The 26,111-nt window shown below is 36.5% G+C and overlaps 1 protein-coding gene across 1 annotated transcript in view; it reads right to left on the bottom strand.

Annotated features, from left to right (window-relative positions):
- Positions 1-26,111, bottom strand: part of GUCY1A2 (guanylate cyclase 1 soluble subunit alpha 2) — a gene marked incomplete at both ends in the record, with an annotated part of 289,102 nt that overhangs the window by 195,725 nt on the left and 67,266 nt on the right. Inside the window, one exon of the mRNA XM_080932509.1 lies at positions 22,400-23,118. Within this exon, the coding sequence (XP_080788635.1) occupies positions 22,400-23,118 (719 nt within the window). The remainder of the gene's footprint in view (positions 1-22,399; positions 23,119-26,111) is intronic.

The following is a 26,111-nucleotide window of genomic DNA, read 5'->3' as shown; positions in this document are numbered from 1 at the left end:
TGGTACATTTACTCAGCTATTAGAAACAATGACTATAAGAAATTTCTAGGCAAATGGATGGAACTAGAAGAAATCATCCCAAGTGAGATAATATAGTCATAAAAGAATACACTCACTGATTAGCGGATACTAGTTCAAAAAGCTCTGATACCCAAGAAAAAATTCACAGACCTTATGAAGCTCAAAAAGAAAGAAGGTCAGAATGAAGATGCCTCAGTCCTTCTTAGAAGGTAGAACAAAGCACTCACGGGAGAAAATACAGGGACAAATAGAGGAGCAAGGATTGAAGATAAAAGATCATTCAGAGACTGCCTCACCTGTGGATCCACCCCAAATGCAGCCACCAAACCCAAGCCATATTGCTGATGCTAATAAGTACTTATTGTCAGGAACCAGATATGGATGCCCCAGCAGAATTTCTGCCAGTCATACAGATACAGATGAGGATGCTGGCAGCTAACCATAGGACTGAGCAGGGGGACCTTAATGAAAGAGCTAAAGAAAGGTCTGAAGGAGATGAAAGTGTTTGCAACCCCAGGGGAAGAATAGCATTATCAACCAACCAAACCCTTCAGAATTCTAAGGGACTAAAGCACCAACCAATGAGTACACATGGAGAGACCCATGACTCCAGTTGTGCATGTAGCAGAGAATAGAATTGCCTGGCATTGATGGGAGAAGAGGCCTTTGGTCCAGAAAAGGCACATTTTCCCAGTGTAAGGGATGCCAAGGAGCTGAAGTGGAGAGTGTGGTTGAAAGAGGGAGCACCTTCATGGTAGCTAGTGGTGGGGGAGGGAGAAAAGAAGTAGGGAGAAAGGGGATAACTTTTGAAATACAGAAAATATCCAATAAAAAATAAAAGTAAATGATACATTTTATATTTTAAAAAAAAGTTGAAGAGATATCCTGGTAAGAACTCAAAAATACACCTGAAAGCTCTGGAAAATAGGAAGGAAGCACATAAAATGATCAACCAAAGAACTGAAATTGTTCACATAGGAACAAAGGGAAAAATACAAAAAAAATCACTGAAACAAAAAGTGAATTATTAGACAAATCAACAAGATAGACAAACACTTATGCAAACTAATTAAAAACAGAGAATATTAAAATTGATAAAATTAGAAATGAATGGGGGAACATAACAGACACCAAGGAAATCCAAAGAATCAGAAAGACATGTATAAAATTCCCTACTTCACCAAATTGGAGAAATAGGAATGTATAGGTTTTTCCTAAAGTACCACCTAACAAAGTTATTAAAATCTAATAAAAATTATATATACTTATAATCCTTATGGAAATAGATTTTTAATAAGAAGTCTGCCAAAAAATAAAAGTCCAGAGCCAGTTTTGCACAAAATTTTATCAAACTTTCAAAGAAGAGTTAATGCCAATACTCCTCAATTTATTCTACAAAATAGAAACAGAGGCAACCTGGACAAATTCATTTTATGACACCACCATCACCCAAATACCCACACCACACACAGACTGAATAAACTAAGTGAATTATAAACCAACTTTCCTTATGAACATTGATGCAAAATACTCAATAAAATACTTGCAAACTGAATCCAGGAACACATGTAAAGTACAATCTACCATGATCAATCATTTTACCCAGAGAGATTCATGGATAATTCAACATACAAAATCTAAAAAAAAAAAAAAAAAAAAAAAAACAAAACACACGGCCTTCTCATTACATGCTGAAAAAGCTTTTGACAAATCCTGCACTGCTTCATGCAAAATGTCAAAGCAATATTATTAAAATCAGGAACCAAAAATTACTGTCCCCTTTCTTTATATCTATTCAAACTGAAGTTCTAACTAGAACAATAAGAAAGCTAAAAGAGGCAGTCTCTGAATGATCTTTTCTTCAATCCCTGTTCCTCTATTTGTCCCTGTATTCCCGGTTTTGTGACACCCTCCACAATAGTCACAAATAATATAAACTATCTTGGTGTGATTCTAAATAAGCAAATGAAAGATCTGCATGACAAAAACTACAATCTCTGAAGAAAGAGATCAAAGAAGATCTGGAGATTGTCCTGAAGTTGTTAGTACTTTAATGTTAATTCCACTTCCCAGAGAAGGGTGCCCTAGTCATATGACTCCAATTGAACCTTCCCATTTTAATTAGTAAAATAAAGGAAAGCCAGTGACTGGGTGAGGCAAATAAAGTTGAGAAAGCCGAGAGGTCAGAGGAGGTCAGATGACAAGGGGGAAGATAGTGGCAACAAGGAGCTTCCCAAGTACCCCCTAGACCCAGGTGGGGTTGATTGTTGTTAAAAAGCTATGAACATTAAGGATTTTACAGATCTAATATCTAATATAGAAGGGCAGTTTGTGTCTTTGTCTATTTGATGCAATCTTGTTGTGTAGAGGGTTTGTGGATTGAGAGTTGAATATATAAACCTGTATGAAAAGCTATCGGGCTGTAGAGTTGTGTTTGTGGAATTTTGGGGTACAGAAACACCCCGGGACAGAGGCAGAGAACAGACAATAGTAAACCGCCAAGGGAAGGAAGTTGCACAGACAAGTTGGGCTGTGGTGGCGGCTCAGACCGGGCACCTGAGGTGCGCATGGCTCCATATCAGGGTCATGAGACCTCAGGGCCAGTAAAGAGATAAACTGTTTCTCATTTTTTAATAAAAAGATCCCAGAAGATGGAAAGATCTCCCATTCTCATAAATTGACAGGATTAATATAGTAAAAGCGGTCATCTTGCCAAGAGCAATCTACAGATTCAATGCAATCACCATTAAAATTCCAACTCAGTTCTTCATAGAGTTAGAAAGAACAATTTGAAAATTCATTTGGAATTAAAGACCACACAGTATAGCCAAAACTATACTCGACAATAAAAGAACTTCTGAGGGAATCACTTAACTTGTCTATAATTAAAATTGGTTATCAAAATTTAAAAAAATAATACTGTGTACTTAATAAACTCACAATTTAATTAAGAAAATGAAGAAATGCATAATAATAATTAATAAATTAAAGAATTAGTATTTACATAATCAGATAATTTTATGTTAGCCATTGATGCTTAAATATGATAACTGAGTAATAAAAAGTAATTTCATCATAAATAATATTTTACAATTGAAGTATACTTAATCATGTTATCCACATGTTAATGTTAAATGTTATCATGTTAAATGCTATTTATCATGTTAAATGTTATCATGTGGATTCTTATGCATTAGATTAAAATAATCATTCTGGATTTTAAAATCATGTACTCATTTCCTCATATTTGCCAAATGGATACTATCCAATGTCATGAATAAAATGATGCATTTTGACATGCTTGACTGAAAAATATGAAGGGAAAACACAGAAACAAAGGGTCACACAGGTGGCTGGCCAAGCAAATTTCTCGATTTCTTCTGAGGGTCTATACTCAAATACCAGTCAGCTTTGCCAATGTATTTTACAGTTTGAATGTAAATTCGAAAAAGTTTTTGAAGAAACACATAGGCAAAATGGTAAAATGCATGGAAAACAATATTTCCTTTAAATGTTCATTTCAGAAAATACTGAAATCTACAATGAATATTGTTCAAACAACATAATTCTACTGAAGACAATATGAACCAAATTACACTTGAAATATATACAAGTCAGAAGGACCTAACAGGCTATAAAACAAGATAAATCTGGCTAGCCTGCAATCTAAATATGCTACATTACAGCAGAGTTTTCATGAGAGTAAAATGGTTTTTGCCAAGACCATCTGCAAAGCAAGAGCAACACTACACAGATGAGGTTTTCTCTACGCACTTTTGGGTAAGGTGAGCGAAATAACACCTTTGTATCTTTGAAGAAAATTATAGAAAACAGTTAAGAAACATTAGAATTTCCTATAAAGTTTTATAACAGGTTGTAAAATATTTTAAATTATCCTACTCTTCTAGACAAAGCAGGTAAAGCTTTGGTAGAAAGTGTTTTAAAAATACTATAATTTGCCAGTATTTAAAGAACAATGAATCATTTACAAGTGGCATTTAACAAGAAATTTTAGCTTTTATCTAAACAAAGAGATATGAATTCACACTAATAAAAAGCAAGGGACAAATTCACACATTTTGTGTTATTTATGACTTTTGTATATTTATATCCTGTTTTCCAAATTTATTTTAAATTTTAAAAAAATTTTATAAAGTCTATACCAGTTGCATCTTGCAAAAAAGATTTTGAGAACATGTTGGCTAATATTACATCATAATAATTTACTAAAATTTATATAGTAAAGTATATCAGGCCATATACTATAGCATAGACTCTCGGGGTCCAAATGCTCCTTTTAATGAAGATACTAGTTACACCATGTAGGAAAGCTCTCTTAGCTTAGGTTTAGTTTCCTCATATAAATTTTAGAAACTCAAAGAGTATACATGGAGACACCATGTCTCCAGCAACATATGTAGCAAAGAATTGCCTTATTAGGCGTCAACAGGAAGAGAGGCCCTTGGTCCTGTGAAGAATAAGAACAAAATATCCAAAAATAAAAAAATAAACTCATAAGAATATCATTCCTCCTTCTGGTAACAAGATCTTAGTTTGTCAAGATTTATAAAAAAATAGTTCATGACAAATACACATAAGAGGTAGAAGATTATCTTATTACCCATTTTATAGAATTGTTTTTTTTTAAGTTGGATTTTTCATTTATTTACATTTCAAATGTTATCCCTTTTCCTAGTTTCCCTTCCAGAAACCCCTCTACCATTCCCCTCCCCCTGCTACTCTGAGGGTGCTCCCCCACCCACCCACCAACTCCTACCTCCCCACCTCAGCATACCCCTACACTGGGATCAAGCCTTCAAAGAACCAAGGTCCTCTCTTCCCATTGATGCCCAGCAAAGCTGTCATCTGCTCCATGTGCAGCAGGAGCCATGGGATGCTCCATGTGTTCTCTTTGGTTGGTGGTTTAGTCCCTGGGAGCTCTGGTTGGTTGATATTGTTGTTCTTCCTATGGGGTTGCAAAGCCCTTCAGCTCCTTCAGTCCTTTCTCTAAGTCCTCCATTGAGGTCCCTGTGCTCAGTTCAATGGTTGTCTGAGAGCATCCGCCTCTGTATTTATTTTTTAGGCTCTGGCACAGCCTCTCAGAAAACAGTTCTATCAGGCTCCTGTCAGCAAACACTTCTTGGCATCCACAATAGTCTCTGGGTTTGGTGTCTGCATATGGGATGGATCCCCAGGTACCACAGTCTCTGGGTGGCCTTTCTTTCAGTCTCTGCTCCACTTTTTGTCCCTGTATTTTCTTTGGACAGGAGCAGTTCTGGGTTAAAATTTTGGAGAGGAGTAAGTGGCCTCATTATTCAACCTGAGGCCTTGCCTAACCTCTCGATATGGTCTCTACAGGTTCTCCCTCTCCTTTGTTGGGCATTTCAGCTAATCGCATCGCCATTGTGTTTGAATACACACACTTAACCATTATACAGGTTCAGGTAACACACATACAATTGTGCATGGTAACTAAAATTATTAGGAAATAGTCTATAAAAAATATAATCCAGATTTTTTGATAAATGAACAAAAGTAATTGTCATGTTGAGATCATTAGATGCCAAGGGTGAACAAGTAAAAAAAAATAGAATTTAAAAGCTTAGGTGCTTTATGGCATCCACAGGAATTATCTCAAAGTGGATCACAACCCTGAATTTAAGCACAAAGATTATGTAAGTCAGTGATCTTCTGTTGGTCAAGGTTTATTCGGTATCAAAGTAAATAAATTATCCATATAGGACACTGCTATTTTGTATCATGCACTCAGTTCTGATGCAACAAAGTATCAGCAAGCATTTGGGGGATCAGGTCCTCACTCCATAGTCCAAGGGACTCTGAAACTTGCTTTTCCTAATTTACCCTGGTGTACTGGGATTATAAACAAACAACAAATTAACTAGCTCATTATATATAGGACAAATAAGCACAAATTATGTATGAGTAAAATATTTGACTAGATGTTTCATAAGAAAAAAGTTATGCCTATTATTTTTTAAACCATATCTTTTCTTAATAAATTGAATATTTTCTGTATTTACCTTTCAGATGTTATTCCCTTCCTCCAATCTCATCCCTCCTCCCCCTCCCATTGCCTCCATGAAGGTGCTCCCTCTCCCAACCTCCCTCTCCACCTCAGCGACTTGGCATTCCCCTACACTGGGAGTTATGCCTATTATTAATAAACATGAAAATCTCACTAACTGTCAGAAAAATGTGAATTAAATGAGATACTATATCCTATAGGAAGACTTTTATTCAAAAGACTGACAATATCAACTGTTAGTAAGGTTACAAATGTTAGCCTTCATATGCCGCTGGCAAAATGGGAATTGCAGTAACTTTCATGGGAAACAATTAGTAATTATTTTAAGAAACTAAACACGTATTTTCAATGGGACAGATCAGTTTTTTTTTCTTATAAGTCACCAAAGAGAAATAACAAAATATCTCTGCAAACTTTTGTAGGTGAACAGTCACTGTGCTATGACTCCTAACAGCCAAAACCTAAAATCATTTGATACCCATCTACCAGAGAATTGATAAACAATAGGCACTGTTTAATATGCACATATCACATACATAAAGCACATGGGAATGCTTTCTGTAATAGAAAGAAAAAGACTACTGATCCGTGATGTGGCATGTACAAAACCAAGCAAGGTGTATGGTCACAATGACAAGAAGTGCCTACAAAACTCAAGTTTGTAAGAATGAAAGTCACAGAGCGAATGGCAGTGGAGGTAGGGATTGGATACAAATAAAACCAGTCATATGTGGATAGATGAAGGTCTCTAATAGTGAGTCCTTGTGAGTCAAGTGTACACTTTGCACTATAAGCTCACCAAGGGATATGCTTGACTAAAGAGAAGTCCTTTCAACCAGGAAAATGTAGGCAGTCTGTTCCACACAAATCTTCAGCTTTTAATTGTTTCAATCTAAAAGTGAATGACTATAAAATTTTTTCTTACGTTTTACAAAGCAACTGTTAAATACTGTATGGATCATTTTATCTGAAGGAGCTAATGCCTACATTCAGAACCTGTTATACTGTAACCAAATAAAAATTTATCTCTAATATCAGGCATCTCCTTTGTAAAGCTAACGGTTGAAATCCTTTTTTTTTCCTGAAAAATCAATTAAATTGGTAAAATATATGTTTTGAACATGAAGATACTGGTAAGAGTCTGTAACCCAAGAAGCAATTATTTGGATTTTAGAAAATCTTCTAATAATAAGAGAGTAAGCCATTAAAAAAATGGTGGAAGAAGCTGAGGAAGAGGGTGATCCTGTAGGAAGACCAGCAGTCTCAACTAACCTGGAACCCAGAGATCCCTCAGACACTGGGCTGCCAACTAGGCACCATTACACCAGCTGCTATGAGCCCCCCAACACATATACAGCAGAGGGCTTCCTGGTCTGGACTCAGTGAAGAATCACCTAACCCTTAAGAGACTGGAGGCCCCAGGCAGTGGTGAGGTCTGGGGAGGTGGGTGGGATATTGTCATGGTTACAGGGCAGGAGGAGGAGGTATAGTATCTGGATCAGTCAGAAGATGAACTAGGAGGGAGACAAAGTCTGTTCTGTAAAAAGAATAAAAAGATTAAATAAAATCTAAAATTTAAAAATATCCTATTTTGAGTCTTTTGGATATATGATACATTGTGATAGAGAATTTCTAACTATTCTCTAAATACCTATTATTACATCTATAGCTAAGTATAGCTCTTTTCCCTCTCTAAGAATGCTTCTTTCAGTAGGTAAAGACCACTACAGAAAGTCACAACTGGTCAAAATACAATTTAATGTGGATGCTAGAACCAGTTGATTTAGAAGAGGTGGGACAGTTGAAACAGAAGAGGTGGGACAATATCACAGGAGAAACGTCAGCTGTAAGGTTACAGTATCTTGAAATGGGGGTACAAAGTATAAGGGGCCAGGAAGGAGGAGAGTTTGTCTGAAAGGAATTGGGGAGAAGAAGTAAAGGGTAATAATAAGCAAATACGTCATATTAAATCCTTAGGGAATTTTTTAAGTCCCACACTATTTAGAAGGGCAAAAAAATAAAAAATAAAAAATACACTCAAAATCAGTTAAGTTGTATTTGGTGTTCTGCTAATATATAAAGAAATACAAATAAAATCAAGCCCTCCACACAGATTAATATTTGACATTATCTAATAGATTACTATTATCTTAACAGAAAATAAAATGCTTACCATTGCTGGATTAAATAAAACCTAAGTTAAAGTCAATCATGGGTCCTTGACAGCCAACTAAAATATACTTACAGTTTCATTATGATACAGTAAAATTAATAAATATATTTTGGACTTTTCAATTATGTCCTAAAACAACAATTTTAAAATAGATTTGATCACAGAAGTGAAGGTTGTTTCTTTTTTGGTAATTGGAAAAATTACTCTTACTCAAGACTTACTCAAATTTTAGATTAATAAGTCTAATGAGAGTTCATTTTTATCATAACAAAATTGTAAATTTACAATACTGTCCCTCACAGTCAACTCTGAGAATGACAGTGGAGAAAAATAACACTCCTATTATTTTATCACTGGAATGATATACTTAAAATGCTGACCACTCTAAAAGATGTTATTAAAGTTATTTAAAATGTTACTACTAAATCCAAATCTATGAAAACAAAACATTTAAGAACAGCAAAAACAGCAAAGCAAAAAACAAAATCATGTTCTTTATTGTTTAGAAAATCTATTTCTGTCATGTCATAGTTTGTTCCTGATAATCCTTCTGTTTGTTTTAGATGTCAGTGATAAAAACTTGAGTGTAAATTCCCATGAATATGAAAAGGAGGTAATAGATTTTAATGAACAAGAGAATGTATGCACACAGCAGAACAGAAGAAAACCCCTGTAAATGTACTGACTTCTGGTCAGTATGAAGACAAAAATCAGAGTGCAGGCCTTCTTTTTAAGACATCATGGAGCTTAACATTTCTCTAAGTCACTAAACTCACTGATACTCAACACTTTCATCGATAAGTCAAAAAGGAAGTAGGGAAACTGTAGGAGGAACACGAGTGGAAAATAACTTTAACAGTAGGTGGTAGAAATAAAAATCCTGAACATTTATTTACCACTTAGCCTTTGTGCAGATGGTAAGGATTTTACATGGATTATACTACATAATCCTCATAAGTAATTTTTCTCAGGTAGGATATTTAAACTGTCTGAGAAATATTTTAAGTTAATCTCAATGATAACACAAATTCCTCATGGTGAATCAGGCAAACTCCCTGCACTGTCTTTGAAGATTAACCTAAACTCACTAGATCACTAAATTAGAAAAAGAAGTAATCTTTGTAATCAAGTGACCTCATATAAAGGTATTTGCCAATTTAGTTTGAATATCAAATGTCATACATAGGCTAGTGTGCCAAAGTACATTGTCTCCATCACATGTTGCTATTTTAAGGAGGTTATGGCATCTTTGGAACAAAATATCATTAAAGACAAGCCTTTGAAGATTATGTCTACTTCAAGTTGAAGCACAAGTTCTCTGTTCTTCATCTATTAAGATATGAAAAGCCAGGGAAATGCAAACAAATCAACCATAAGATTCTGCCTTACACCAATCAAAATGACTAAGATTAAAAAAAATACCTCATGTGACAATACATGTTGGTAAGGGTTTTGAGAAAGAGAAAAACTCCTATGTTGCTGGTGGGATTGCAAACTAGTACAACCACCCTGGAAATCAATCTCGTGGTTCCACAAAAAAATGGAAATAGATCTACCTGAATACCCAGCTATACCACTCTTGGGCATATACTCAAAAGATACCCCATCATACCATAGGGGAATGTGCTCTACTATGTTCATAGTGGTCTTATCTTTTATGGTCAGAAGAAGAAAACAACCTAGATATTCCACAATAGAAGAATGGATGCACAAAATATGGTTCATTAATACAATGGAATACTATCCAGTTATTAATAATGAAAACATCATAAGATTGCAGACAAAAGAACAGAACTAGAAAATATCCTGAGTGAGGTAACTAAGACCAAAAAGGACATGCTTGCTGTATACTAACTAATTTGTTTATATTAGTAAAAAATGGACCAGGAACAGCAGAGATCCAGGGACACAGGCCTGGCGAGAAGGCAGTCCAAGTAACAGAGGGGGCAAGTGCCCAAGGGGGCAGAGAGATCTCTGCTGAGCTCACAGAAAGTGCGCCCCAGCCCTATTGGTCCAGGGAACCAGGAACCCAGCATTGGGCTTTCTGTTCCTAGCCAGTGGCTTTTGGGTGCAGAACAGGTGCTCAGACCATCTGCCACCAGGAACAGCAGAGATCCAGGGACACAGGCCAGGTACAAGGGAAAGGTGAGAACCAAACACTGACAAGAAGATGGCAAGAGGAAAGCAGAAGAACGTATCCCAGGGAAACCAAGACAACCTGGCAACAACAGAACCAAGCTATCCCATCACAACAAAGAGCAGAATGCCAAACAATCCAGAAAAAGAAGACTCAGACCTGAAACCCTACCTCAAGATGATGATAGAGATCCTTAAACAAGAACGGGAGGAAAAGCATAATGAATTAGAAGCTTTTAAAGAAGATACAAGAAAAGCACTCAAAGAACTCAAAGAACTAGAAGAAAACAGAACCAAAGAGATGAAGGAATAGAAGAAGGAATATAAAACGGAAATGGACACAATAAAGAAAATATTAAAAGAGACAACTCTAGAGGTAGAAATCCTAAAAAAGAAATCAGGAGTCAAAGATGCAAGCATTTCCAACAGACTATAAGAGATGGAAGAGAGAACTGCAGGGGCCGAAGACAACGTTGAAAACATAGACAAAACAGTCAGAGAAAATGCAAACACCTAAAAGCTCCTAACCCAAAATATCCAGGAGATCCAGGACACAATAAGAAAACCAAACCTAAGGATAATAGGAATAAAAGAGGGCGAAGAAAATCAACTAAGAGGCACAGTAAATATCTTCAACAAAATCATAGAAGAAAACTTCCCTACCTTTAAGAATGAGATGACCACGAGCATAAAAGAAGCCTTCAGAACTCCAAATAGGTTGAACCAGAAAAGAAATTCCTCTCAACAAATAATAGTCAAAACACCAAGTGCCCAAAGCAAAGAAAGAATACTAAAAACAGTAATAGAAAAAGGTCATGTAACATATAAAGGCAGACCATTCAATATCACACCCAATTTCTCAACAGAGACTATGAAAGCTAAAAGAGCCTAGACAGAGATCATTCAGACCCTAAGAGAGCACAAGTGTCAGCCCAAGCTGCTATACTCAGCAATCACAATAGATGGAGAGAATAAGATATTCCCAGACAAAACTAAATTTACACAATATCTGACCACAACCTAGCACAACAACGAATTTTAAGTGGAAAACCCAATACAATGAGGGGAACTACATCCTAGTAAAAAACAAGCAAACTCATAAGCAAGAAAGCCAAAAGAATAAACACACACAGGCACAAATAAACCTACAAAAGCAATAATAACAAAAAACAGCAACCACTATTCCTTGATATCTGTTAACATAAATGTACTCATCTTCCCAAAAAAAAAATATATATATATAGCCTATCAGACTGGATACATAAACAAAACCCAGCATTTTCTGCATACAGGAAACTCATCTCGGAGACAAAGACAGACACTATCTTAGAGTAAAAGGGTGGGAAAAAAAGTCCAAGCAAACGACCCCAAGAAGCAAGCTGGAGTGGCCATTCTAATATTGAATGAAGTCGATTTTCAACCAAAAGTTATCAAAAAAGATAAGGAAGGATACTTTTTACTCATTACAAAGGAAATCTGTCAGGAGAAAATCTCAATCCTTAACATATATGCTCCAAATACAAAAGCACCAATATTCATAAAATAAATACTACTAAAGCTCAAAAAATACATTTCAACCCACACAATAATAGTGGGAGACCTTAATACCCCACTCTCACCAATAGACATATCATGGAAACAGAAGCTGAACAAGGACACGGTAAAACTAGCAGAGACTATGAACCAACTGGAATTAAGAGATATCTACAGAACATATCATCCCAAAAAAAAAAAAAATGCACCTTCTACTCAACAACTCAAGGCAGCTTCTCAAAAATTGACCACATAATTGGTCACAAAACAAGCCTCAATCGATATAAGAAGATTGAAATATTTCCAAGCATCCTTTCAGATCACCATGGTCTAAGGCTGGTCTTTAATAACAACAAAGACAACAAAAAGCCCATGAACACATGGAAACTAAACAATGCTCTATTAAATGATAGCAGGGTCAAAGAAAAAATTAAGAAAGAAATTAAGAATTTTCTAGAATTCAATGAAAATGAAAACACAACATACCCAAACTTATGGAATGACATTGAAAGCAGTACTGAGAGAAAAAGTCATAGCAATGAGTGCTTCCAAAAATGAAACTAGGGAGAATATACACTAGCAACCTGACAGCACACTTGAAATCTCTAGAACAAAAGGAAGAAAATACACCAAGAGGAGTAGATGGCAAGAAATAATCAAATTTAGGAAAGAAATAGACCAAATAGAAACAAAAAGAACCATTCAAACAATCAACAAAACCAAGTGGAGACATAATTACTGAAACTGAGGAAATTCAAGAAATCATCAGACCCTACTATAAAAGCTTATACTCAGCAAGGCTGGAAAATCTGGAGAAAATGGATGAATTTTAGACAGATACCAGATACTAAAGTTAAACTAGGACCAGATAAACAATCTAAATAATCCCATAACACCTAAAGAAATAGAAGCAGTTATCAAAAGTCTCCCAACCAAAAAAAGCCCAAGTCCAGATGGGTTCAGTGCAGAATTTTATCAAACATTTATTGACGACATAGTACCAATTCTCTCCATACTATTCCACAAAATAGAGTCAGATGGAACTCTACCTAACACATTTTTTGAGGCTACAATAACCCTCGTTCCTAAAACACGCAAAGACCCTACAAGGAAAGAGAACTTCAACCAATCTCACTTATGAACATTGATGCAAAAATACTCAACAAAATCCTTGCAAACTGAATCTAAGAACACACGTCAATGCGATATTTTACCATTATCAAGTAGGCTTCATCCCTGGGATGCAGGGATGTGTTAATATACAGATATCCATCAACGTAATCCACCATATAAACAAACGCAAAGAAAAACACCACATGGTCATCTCACGAGATGCTGAGAAAGAATTTGACAAAATTTAACACCCCTTCATGTTTAAAGTCTTGGAAAGTACAGGAATCCAAGGCCCATACCTAAACATAATAAAAGTAATATTTAGAAAACCAACAGGCAACATCAAACTTAATTGTGGAAAACTTGAAGCAATCCCACTAAATTCAGGGAATCAATAAGGCTCTCCCTACCTATTCAACATAGTACTGGCTGGAGCAATTAGACAGCAAAAGGAAATCAAAGGGATACATATTGGAAAGGAAGAAGTAAAAACATCACTATTTACAGATGACATGAGAGTGTACTTAAGTGACCCCACAAATTCCACCTGAGAACTGCTACAGCTGATACACAAGTTCAGCAAAGTGGCTGGTTATAAAATTACCTCAAACAATTCAGTAACCTTCCTTTACTCAAAGGACAAACATATAGAGAAAGAAGTTAGGGAAAAGATACCCTTCACAATAGTTACAAAAAATATGAAATATCTTGGTGTGACTCTAACTAAGCATGTAAAGGACCTGTATGACAAGAACTTCAAACCTCTAAAGAAAGAAATCGAGGAAGATCTCAAAAAATTGAAAAAAAATCTCCCATGCTCATGGATTGGAAAGATCAACATTTTAAAAATGGCCATGTTACCAAAAGAAATCTACAGATTCAATGCAATCCCCATCAAAATACCAACCCAATTCTCCATTGAGTTGGAAAGAGCAATATGCAATTTCATCTGGAATAACAAAAGACCTAGAATAGCGAATTCCAGACTCAACAACAAGAAAACATCTGTGGGAATCACTATCCCTGACCTCAACCTATATTACAAGGCAATTGTGCTAAACACTGCATGGTACTGGTACAGAAATAGGTACATGGATCATTGCAATAGAATAGAAGATCCAGAAATGAGCCCTCATGTATATGGTCACCTTATTTTTTACACAGGAGCTGTAAACATTCAGTGGAGAAAGGACAGCCTATACAACTTATGGTGTTGGTCCAACTGGCACTCAGCATGCAGAAGAATGAAAATAGACGCTTTCTCATCTCCTTGTACAAAGCTCAAGTGCAAGTGGATCAAAGATCACCACATTAAAACAGGTACACTGAAACTATTAGATGAGAAAATAGGGAAAACCTTAAAACACATAGGCACAGGAGAAAATTTCCTGAACAGAACACCAATGGCTCGTGCTCTAAGGTCAAAGATTGACAAATGGGACTTAATGAGATTGCAAAGTTTCTGTAAGGCTAAGGACACTGTCAAGAAAACAAAATGGCAGCCAACATAATGGGAAAAGATCTTTACCAACTCCACATCAGATATAGGCCTAATATCCAAGGTATACAAAGAACTCAAAAAGCTAGACACCAGAGAATCAAACAACCCTATTTAAAAATGGGGTACAGAGCTAAAGAAAGAGTTATCAATTGAGGAACATTGAATGGCTGAGAAGCATCTAAGGAAGTTCTCGACATCATTAGTCATCAAGGAAATGCAAATCAAAACAACCCTGAGATTCTACCTCACACCAGTCAGATTGTCCAAGATCTAAAACTCAGATGACAGCAGATGCCTGCGAGGTTGTGGAGAAAGAGGAACACTTCTCCACTGCCAGTGGGGTTGTAAACTGATATAACCACTCTGGAAATCAGTCTGGCGGTTCCTCAGAAAACTGGACATAGTACTACCTGAAGATCCAGTTATTCCACTTCTGGGCCTATACCCCAGAGACCCTCCAATATTCAACAAAGATACATGCACCACAATGTTCATAGCAGCTCTATTTATAATAGCCAGAAGCTTGAAAGAATCCAGATGTCCTTCAGTGGATGAATGGATACAAAAATTGTGGTACATTTGCACAATGGAATACTATTCAGCTATCTGAAATAATGACTTAATGATATTCTTAAAATGGATGCATCTAGAGAATATCATCCTGAGTGAGATAACCCAGTCACAAAAGAACAGACATAATAGGCAGTCACTGATAATTGGATGCTAACCCCAGAAAGCTCTGAACTCCCCAGAAACAACTCACAGACTGTATGAAGTTCAAGAAAAGAAAAAAAAAAGAAAAATCATTATGCTTAATCCTCACACACCAAGAAAACTGACTAGTTCTGTTTTACATCCTGTTTTGCATGTACTTTATGCTCATTGTAACTACTAAGACCTTAATGCACACTATCAAGCCTTTGGGGAAAAAAAAGCCAAGCACTGACAAAAATGTATTTTTATACTTTTATGCAAAAATGATTATAATTTGTACATTTATCTTTGTTTTTTAAAATAAAGTTGTTCAAAAAAAATAAAGTCAGATAACAGGAAAAAATGTACATAATGCCCAGGATACAATCCATAGAACTCAAGAAGATTAACAAAGAGAAGTGCCCAAGAGAGGATTATTTAATTCTACTTGGGAAGGACAAAAAAGCAATCATGGGAGGCAGAGGGAAAAAGAGAGTTGGATGTGAGGTGGGAGAAGGGCAGTGAAAGAGGAACATGATTAAGTCCTGGAGAGGGCAGGAAAGAGAAGTGCTGGGGGCCAAGAGAATAAATGCGAATATGAAACCTCAGGGGGTGGGAGATTGACAGACTCTCTAGAATGTGCCAGAAATCTGAGAAGTGAGAGACTCAGGATTTAAAGGGAGAATCTTAGATGAAATACTCAACAGTGGGAACAGGGAAATTAAAGAGTCCACCTCCAGTAGAAAGACAGGGCAGTAAGTGAAGGGATGGAGTTGCCATCCCACTGTCCAAATCTCTGACCCAGAATTGTTCCTGTCTAAAAGAACTGCAGCGACAAAAATGGAGAAGAGACTGAGGGAAAGGCAGTCCAATGGCTGGCCCAACTTGGGATATGTCTCAAGGGGAGGATCCAAGGACAACACTATTAATGATGCTTATAGACAGGATCTGAGCATGGCTGTCCCCCAAGAAGCCAAACAAGCAGCTGACTCAAACAGGAAATACTTACACCCAACCAATGGACTGAAATTGTGGCCCCCTGTGGTTGAATTAGAGAAAGGCTGGAAGAAATTAAGGATGGTGAACCGATAGGAAGACCAGGAGTCTCAGCTAACCTGGCCCCTTGAGATCTCTCAGACACTGGGCCAACGACCAGGCAGTACACACTAGCTGGTCCGAGGCCCCTGACACACATACAGCAGAGGACTTCCTGCTCTGGCCTCAGTGAGTAAAGATTCACCTAACTCCCAAGAGACTTGAAGCCTCAGAAAGTGGGAAGGCCTGGTAGACAAAAGGTGTGTGTGATTGGGATATATTTTTAGAGAAAGCAAATAGGAGGAATGAAATGAGGAAATAAGGGAGGGCAGACCAGGAGGGGGGTAATGACCGTAAAAAACAGAAGTAATAAAATAAAAATTAAAAATGATTGTGAGAAGCCTTTACTGTAATCTCCTGCAGCAATAAACCCTGCCCTGCCTTTCCTTCTACAATGGATGGCAACCCTCTGAAAAAATTAGCCCAAATAAATGCAAATTCTTTCTAACAAGCATTTTGTTACAATGATGAGAAGGGTACTTAATCAACTGTATTAAGTATGATTTACAAATGAGTACAAATACTGCATTCTAGGTTTCTTCATATTCAGGTAGAAAATATAACAGAAATGATACAGACTTAAATTAAAATCAGTGTCTGAGAAACACCTCAGCTGGTACTTTCTCCATGAAATTTGACTTAACAACACAGAGAAAGACTTTATGGGTCATTACTCTGATTTTCTAACAGGACTCTTTATATGAATGTGTGTTCCACTGAAGTAAGCCTTAGAGTATCTTTCAATGGTTCATGTTTCTATGGTGAAATGTTAACCCCCAACTTCTTTTCAAGTTTACCACAAGAGCATTTAGCCTAAAAAGAACCTGTTTCATAAATGTCCAGAACAATGATAGATGTGAATGATGTGAAATATACCAGATCACAACCAAAGATGCCTTTCTTAGGGAATATGCATCGATGGGGAATCAGTTTAAAAATAACCAATAAAGAGCTAGACAAATTGTTCAGTCTTTAAGAGCATTTCTATTCTTTCAGCAGACCTTAGTTCAATTCCCATCATTTATATAACAGCATACAAATATCCATAACTCAAGAGCAGGGTCCCATGTCCTCTTCTGACATCTGTGGGTACATGCTGCATATGCATACATGCCAGCACGGTTTGAATAAGAGGTCTTCTTATAGTCTTCTAAATTTGAATGATTTGTCATCAGGGATTGGCACTATTTGGGAGGGATTAGAAGATGTGTCCTTGTTAGAGTGTGTGATCTTTTTGGAAGAAGTGTATCACCAAAGTGAATTTTGAGGTTTAAAGCCCAAGGCAAGATCACCGGCTTTCTCTCTTTCTATGCCCTATGGATCCAAATTTAGAAACCGTAGGTACGTTTCCAGACCATGTCTTCCAGGATGTCACCATACTCTCTGCCATGATAACAATGGACTAAATCTCTGAAATTGTAAAGCAGCCTCAATTAAATACTTTTTTTATAAGAGATGTTGTGGATATAGTGTCTCTTCATAGCAATAGAAGAGTGACTAGAACAGACGTTAGCAGGGAGCAGAGTATATATATATATATAACAGGCCTGACCATGATGCTTGAGGGTAGAGTGTGATGAATGTTAGGACTCTGTTAGGAAAGTAGTCAGTTGCTTTAAGTGGAGCTTAAAGGCTCACTCTAGTAGGAAGATAGTGGTGCTGAGACCACATAGATTATGATAGCATAGCTCAGGAAGTTTAAAAGGAGAAGATTAGTAAGTGGCCTAGAGATGTTTCTTACGATATTTTGGTGAAAAATATGGCTGCCTTTCCCCCATCAGAAAAGAAAAAGAAATCTGACTGAGACTAAATTTAAGAGTTTTGTTTCTGTTTTTTGGTTTTTGTTTTTGTTTCTGTTTCCCATGACAGCCTACTATGCGTGGTCCCCCATCAGAAAAGAAAAAGAAATCTGCCTGAGACTAAATTTAAGAGTTTTGTTTTTTTGTTTGTTTGTTTGTTTGTTTGTTTTGGTATGGTTTGGTTTGGTTTGGTTTGGTTTCTGTTTTTGTTTCTGTTTCCCAAGACAGCCTACTTTGTGTGGTAATTAATGGTCACTCTTTTGCATACCTACTATTAAAAGGAGCAGGCTGAGAATGGAAAAATACAAATGTGCAGTTTGAAAAGAACAAAGACGCAAAGCATAATAGAGCTTAGCATAGTGCTCAAGGAGATAAAAGTCTAAAGAAAAGCTAATGTGACCTCTGGACAAGACTCCACCTGCTAAGCTTCCAACTTGAGAAAAGGAATTAAAGAAAAGAGTAAACAGTGACGGAAATGAACCAACTGTAGATGCTCTTTGAATTGAACAAAGGCTCATGTTTCAACCTCAACAATCAGAAGAATTTTACAACTTTAGCCACATGATTCTGGCAGATACAAGAAAAGGCTTGTTGAATCTCCCACTGTAGCTAAGAAAAGCCACAGAGGCTAGGCATATATCAGAAGTTTCTCTGCATGGAGCAACAGAGAGGCATTGGCTGAAGTTGTGAAGGTGAAGCTTGGATTGCCTTGGAAACCCCAAAATTTTGGAGATGCCAGAGTCAAAAAAGACCTGCCAAAATGAGCTGCAGATGGGGTGTGGAATCATTCCCAAAGGAGAAGTATGCAGCATCAACAAAGCTGGAAGGAGTTGGAGACCTAAGAGCACTTTAGCATCCAACATGGAGATGCAGATTTTGGAATTGGCTTCTACTGATTTTAGATTTTGTTTTGAACCAGAATTTCCTCAGTATGCCCCCTGCCCTGACTTTTTCATGGTAACACACACACACACACACACACACACACAGAGGGGCTTCTTACATTAAGAGTTTGCCTTAAATCTCCAAAGAGACTATATATACAGGGGGTTACAGTAAAAGGTCTTAAATCACAAAAAAGACTCTACATTTTGGACTGTGTAGACTATGAGGACATTTGAAGTAGGAATAAATGAGTTTTTGCATTATGATTTGGCTGTAAGAGTATGGAGACCAAGAACTGCAGTGTGGCAGGTTTAATAAGAACACCCTCCAATAGGTTCATATCTTTGAATGCTTAGCCAGCAGGGATAGCACTATTTGAGAGGAAGTAGGCTGTGTACATTTTGGGAGTAAATGTGGCCTCAGTGGAGGAAATATGTCACTGGCAGTGGATTTTGAGGTTTCAAGTGACCAAGACAATCCCAGTAGCTTTCTTTCTTCTTGCCACCTGCAGAACATCCATATGTAGAACTCTCAGGTATGTTTTCAGTACCATGTCTGCCTGCATGTCACCATGCTAACTTACATGATAACAACAGAGTAAATGTCTGAAAATGTAAGCAAGCACCAGTAAGTGCTTTCTTTTATAAAGTTTCCATGGTTGTGCTGTCTCTTTACAATGATCAAACATGGATTGTGGTACCGGGTTATCTATTTTTAAGGACTGACTTAGAATATGGAAATAAAATGGTGACAGAGAATTTGAACTTGAATAAAAATAGGAAAGTTGCCACCCCTACACATTTAGGAGGATTAAGAGTATAATGTAGAGCAGAGGATGTTGGCTTTATTTCATTAACGTCTTATGAAATCACTCATGAGCATGTTCAGTTCAGTCCTGCACTTAACCAGTAACTAGAAGGCAAAACGACAATGAGCACAGTTTATAGAAAGCATTTTAGCTCTGCACATGTCTTAGCATCCCCTAACTTATCTATTTGCTTTATCTTTTTAACAGTAGCTGAGAGTTCATTACAATTTAATGCGTGCCCTCAAGAGTTAGTAATGAAAGGCTTCAGTGTGAGACATGGTAACAGAGTCCTTAAAGAAATGAAATATGGAAATAAAATAAATGGAGTACTTAAAATGGTACTTTCTTATGGAGGCTCACTAAAAGAGCAGAAGCCCCAGGGACATGCAGTAATGGATCAAGGATAGCTTTTACGAGGAAATGATTCATATGAAGAAGGTCAGATTTAACAAGAAGCACATAATTTTCAAGTCAGGCTTTCTTTCCTACTTGCATATTTTTTTAAAATGTATGTCTAGTGTATTTGGTTAGATACTAAATCAAAAGATTATTCACTGTTCAAAAAGCTATGGCATTGACTGTGTAACATTCAACTGGAAACAGCTGTAGCCTTGCAAGTTCACCATTCTGGCAAACATAAGCAAGGGAGCAAGAATGTCGATGTAAGGTTGAGAAGATTACTATCTCACTCTAATTAAAAGTCCTGCTATATTATTTTTAAACCATCACTGACATGTTTGAATGATAATGGCATTCTCTCAATGAGCACAGTTCCTGATCATTTGAATTGGCAGGGGGCCCTGACATTTGAGTCATCATCTCATTGTGTTTATTCATCATCTGGGTACACAAATTAAATAGAAATCCAAGCACAGTAAAATCTGGGAAGAAAAGTCTGAAGCAGTAACTTTAAACTACAGATGTCTTTTCTTAAATCTATAGAAGATATAAATTGACATTTATAATATGTTCTCATTTAGGCAAATTTTTAAAAGCTAGCTTTAATTTAAAGGCCAAAATGTCTTCAAGGTTTTTTTAGCCAAATATTGAACTTTTATAAAACAGAACTGTCAGTTTCAATATTATCTAAGTAAAAAACAATAACTAAAGGTTTGAAGTAACTCCAAATGTAGGCATTTAATAAATGTCCTTCGTTCTGTAAAGGATTCAAAACGTACAGAGCTTATCAAATACATAACATACATGTTAAAATATTAACAAAATACCTTTTTGTTTAACACTAGTATTATTAGGACCAGTAGTACCACCTGCTAAGTGGAAACCCAAGTCTATCTTCAAGTCATTTTAAACCACAGGATTTTAATAACAAAAATGTTACAGTGAATCTTCTACATCACTTGATTCAGTCACTTGAAATAAATGTACATCTTTTTATCATTCTCAAATGCTTTGTTTAAAATCCTTCCATCAAACAACAAAATCATACACTAGTCAACAATAAAAACATTTTAAGAAATCATTAGCTGTAGTTTTCAGAAGCCATTTCTTCTTTGACATATCATTTCAGACACTTCAGAACATGGAGTACTTGTTTTCTCAATTTTTTTTTTTTTTTTTTTTTTTTTGGCTCTACCATCTTCCTTCTTATACATTCCAAAAATCAAATATTTCCCCAAATTACTTAGAATCCTGAGGAATAGACCAAAACAGATCTGTTTACTATGATTCAGAAACAGACTGAAAGTATCTTATTGGAAATTAAATGAGTATACATTCAAATATTCACCCTAAAAATTACCATGATTTTTCCTATTGATTACTAAAGTATAAACAAAAAGATAAGTGTATTCACAACTGATTTTTCTTATCTTTTATATTGCAATACTGTTAGCTTTTTTTAAAAGAAAGAAACTAAAAGACAAATATTTGCTGGAACTCAACTATTTTCAATTTTATTTCTAGTATCTTTTCATTAGCTACTTATAGTTTTATGGCCAAAAATTCCAAATAAAAACTAAAAAGATAAAAATCTACACTAAAACAGTATTCATTGTTATGTTCTTTTAAGTAGTGAAAGTTGTTTAAAAAGAAAAGTCTCTATCTGAATACAATTTGAATTTAAATACTAAATTTAATTATTAAATGTCCAACTTAGAAAGGATATATATTTCTTTTCTTTAGCACATAATATAAACAGGGTGTTCAGAGAATGTAAAATCTCAGAGATCCTAATCACAATAAAGCCAATTTGTCTGTTTGTTTACTTAAAGACAAGCCAGACAAGCCCACAACCTTGAAATTTCTCTCACAGTTAGAGTCAGTACATGCAAATATTGATAAGTTGATAGTGTTAGATTTTTTACTGAGTCCTATCATTTTGTAATTTCTGTGGCTAGTATTAATAAGTGTCTTCGATTTATGTGGTGAAATGAATTAACAAATGAAGCAGACACTATACAAAAAACCTGAAAATACATCCAAATCTTTCTGCATACATCCATGGACCAGTAATCTTCTAAATGGCACTTAAAGCTCTCTTGCCCAAATAATCACAACTATAACCCATATAAAATTTATTGAAATAACTATCCATTCTGCTAATCCCAGCCCTCATCTGGAAGATATGATTACTCACCTTATCTTCATTCTCAGTACCAGAAGCTTCAGGCTTGGTCTTTATCACAAATGGAGTGGACAATCTTAGCAAGACTCTATCAAAAGTGCCATTGACCTTTGGAGAGACGATCTCAAAACAGTCCTCAAACTTCAACACTTTGTGAGTGTCATACCGAAGTTGCTTTCGTAGGCCCTCCCCAAGCTGAAGGACCACCATGTTGGGGTCAAACATCAAGTGGAAGGGGAAGGCTCTGCAGAAAGTGTTGATGCTGATTCTGAGGTCTGCAGGAACTTGGGAAGTACTTTGTGGGGTGTTCTTTGTGATCGGCGTGGTTTCACATTCTTTGATAAGGAAAGTGAGACAGCTACAATTGCTTGGGTTTGAATCGTCAGAGCACAGTTTCCCGCTTTCAATTTGTTCAACTTCCACATTTAAATGGTAGATTCTCTTTCCTGCAGCCTTTATCATCCCCAGCATTGCAAAGCCCACTGTGCGGTGCGGGTGGAAGTAGTGGAGCATGAGAGAGCCTTCGGGAAGCTCTTTGCATAGGAAAGACGGGGACTCTAAAGTGGCCTGTTTCCCGAAAGAGGTCCTAATGTGTTCCAACAAGGCATCGAAGCCATTGAAGAAGTCCTGCAGTGTGCTGCCCACAGCTCGAAGGACTCTCTCATTCTCGTCAAAGCATATTTTAAAGAATTCCTCACCAAACCTTTCTTGAATTTCTTGGAACTTCAGTCCTAAAGGTAAAGGAGAATTAAAAATGTTAGTAATATAAACCGTATGTAGTTAGCTATAGATCTTTCACTCACCTCAAGAGTCAGAAACTTTGAGATGGAAAGATGGCTCAATAGTTAAGATAACATATTCCCAGGGAAGACCTCAGCTGGTTTTCAGCACCTACATAAAGTGTTTCTGAACAGTCTCTCAGTCCAGACCAAATCTGACTCAGAACTTATAGCTTATGCCTACACACAGGCACACACATATAAATAATTAAAAATAAACATGTATTTTTTAAAGTGGTATAAGTAAGTGAAACAAAAATGGTATTTCCCCAGTCCCCAAATATCCCATATAGGTTAACATTTTTGGCTTATTGTGTATTTATATATTTATTTGTTTGTGTTTAAATTATTTATCAGCTCCTTATTTAGCTTTGATAAGTCATAAATATCAAATTATTTGTCTATTTCTTTTAGGTTTTGCCAATTGGTAGAACACGAACTTTCTTTTTTAATCATTCACTTTACAGCCCACTCACTGCCCCCTCTTCTCACCCCCTAACACAACCCTTCCCCACATTCCTCCTTTTCTTCTCCCCTGAGTGGGTGTGGACCCCTCTTGGTATCCCCCTCTTGGCACATCAAGTTCTGGGAGGCTAAGCCCAGATTCTCTCAGAGCCCAGACGAGGGAGCCCACCTAGAAGACCATATCTCACACACAGGCTTTTGGGATGGCTCCCACTCCAGTTGTTCATGATCCACACAAAGACTAACCCAATACTGATCGCCACAATTCTTCAGATTGAATTTTTCCTTGGATGCTGGTTTTATAATACCCTGTACACTCACTCATTGTGAGACAAAATGTGTACATATCAACGTATATCAAAAATAAATTATTTAAAGGTTTCAGACTGGAGAATATGCTTAAACATTATTCACCAGACTGTAATTGTAATTCTTTTCTTTTCCTTTTAGAAAGATTCAGAAGGATCACTCTTCTAACATCTTCATCCTTTCTTTAACACTCTATTTGAATGCAGAGAAATATCTGTAGCCTGTGGCTTAACTTTTTGTCCTCACCTCTATCAGCCTTGGGATGTTCCTTCTCTCCAGAAGGGAAAAACAGAATAGTCAGGAACATTATTTTTACAATTTATTCTAAACACATTAAGTACTTTAAGACTTTCTATAGTCTCAGCACTGTGAAAAACAAATTAAGAAGTCAGTTTGACAAAAGCAACCTTAAAATTATATTGACGTGAAAGTGAATAAAAATCTAATGATAACAGTTCCTGTGTTAAGGCATAGAACCAGACAGAACTGCTAACAGTAGTATTGATCTGCACAGCGCCATAGAATTGAAGAGGACAAACAAGATGGATGATGTTCATTGCAATTTGGCTCCTGCTCAAAGGGATCTTCCAGAAATGCTTTTATAATTACACAAGACACTGTATACTGGTTTGACCTTATATTGCTTAATCATTTTCAGTTGTCTTTCTGTAATGTGATATTACTTATCATTTCTTCCCTTTAACGTTCTTATATGTTAAGGCATATCACGATATACTTGTCAAATATAACTACATGTCTGGAAATCCATTTCCACTTTTTTGACCAAAACATCTTCCTAAAATCAATGTCTTATGAGACATGAGAGAGCGATCCACTTCTCCCTGGGATACTACTAGGATCCTGCTAAAATATGTTTAGGATATTTTGATGTTGATTCTTTAAATTCTGATCATTCATAACCCTACTGTTTAATTTTCTCTAAATAGAAAATGTTTTAAAGGATAGAGTACTTTGATGTACTACTTGACAGCTGATGGACATCCCCTTGCTGCTTTAGATATCACAGACGAAAGGCCTATCAGTCAAGTCGCCAGCTCTGTTACATCAGCATAGGGAACATCTCACAAGTCCCTTGAGAAAACTACACAATAACCATGACTGATTTCTTTGACATTTTAAGATAAGGTTTCAGTCAGAAGTATCCAAATATGATCACAGGATATACGTGAAGGCTGTTAGAGCTCACTGATTTAGTGATCTGCGCTGCCCCTTCTGGTGTTACAGTAATAGGGCCAATTCAGCTCTCCTTACAGTAATATTTTCTTGCCTACATTCAATAGTATTAAAAAGGAAGCAGAGTGCAGGCAGTTTTGACAGACACGGTAGAGAGAGCTGGTGGAAGCAACAGTTGGCAAGACACTCTGACGGCTGCAATGCATCAGTCTAAAAGACGGCCGAAGAACTACATGACTGGTTGGAGAGAGGTGAGAGCGGAAAGTAAAGGTGCAAAGTTGAGCCAAAAGAAGAGTAAGAGGACTTAAGGATCCAGAGAAAAGAAATGTGGGCCTTCGTTTCCCAAAGAGTTCAGAGAACTTTCAAGCCTTTGGGAAGAAGAGTCTCAAAACTGTGGCCTCAGCTGGTGTTAACGATTAAACATGTGCACTTCCTAGGCAGACACGGCTGTATTGCTAAGGGTTGACAGTTCCCAGGCCTTACGCAGAAATGTTTCTGGAGTGGGTGTCACCTGCTGCCCTCGCCTCCTGACTACCTCAGCTTTCTACTGGCAAACACAAAGACAGTGAAAGCTGTCAGACACTAGCATGTAAAGTTTCTTGAGTAGTCATAATTTCCACCCAGACAGAGCAAATGTTGGCCAGAAGCTAGTACCTACATGGTAATCACTAAAATAACTAAAAAAACAATTAAGACCATATGAAGCATATTAATACACACATTAATGGATATATTCTTAATTATTGTGAAATGTGCTTTATATAATAATCAAATAAATCAAATTTAATAATCAAATCCTTATTAAAAAAACTCTTAAGTTAGAATAAGTATCCCTGTAATCTGGTGATCTTTCATATTTACCTCCAAAAATTTCCCATGGATTGCTTCTAGATTTTAAAAAACATATTGCCCAAGGACTATATGTGTTCGAACAAAAAGCAAAAACCTCATTTCTTTTAACTGGCAATGATGTTCAC

The sequence above is a fragment of the Micromys minutus genome, assembly GCF_963924665.1.
Source record: "Micromys minutus genome assembly, chromosome: 18".
Lineage (NCBI taxonomy): Eukaryota > Metazoa > Chordata > Mammalia > Rodentia > Muridae > Micromys > Micromys minutus.
This window is presented reverse-complemented; position numbering and strand designations above follow the sequence as displayed.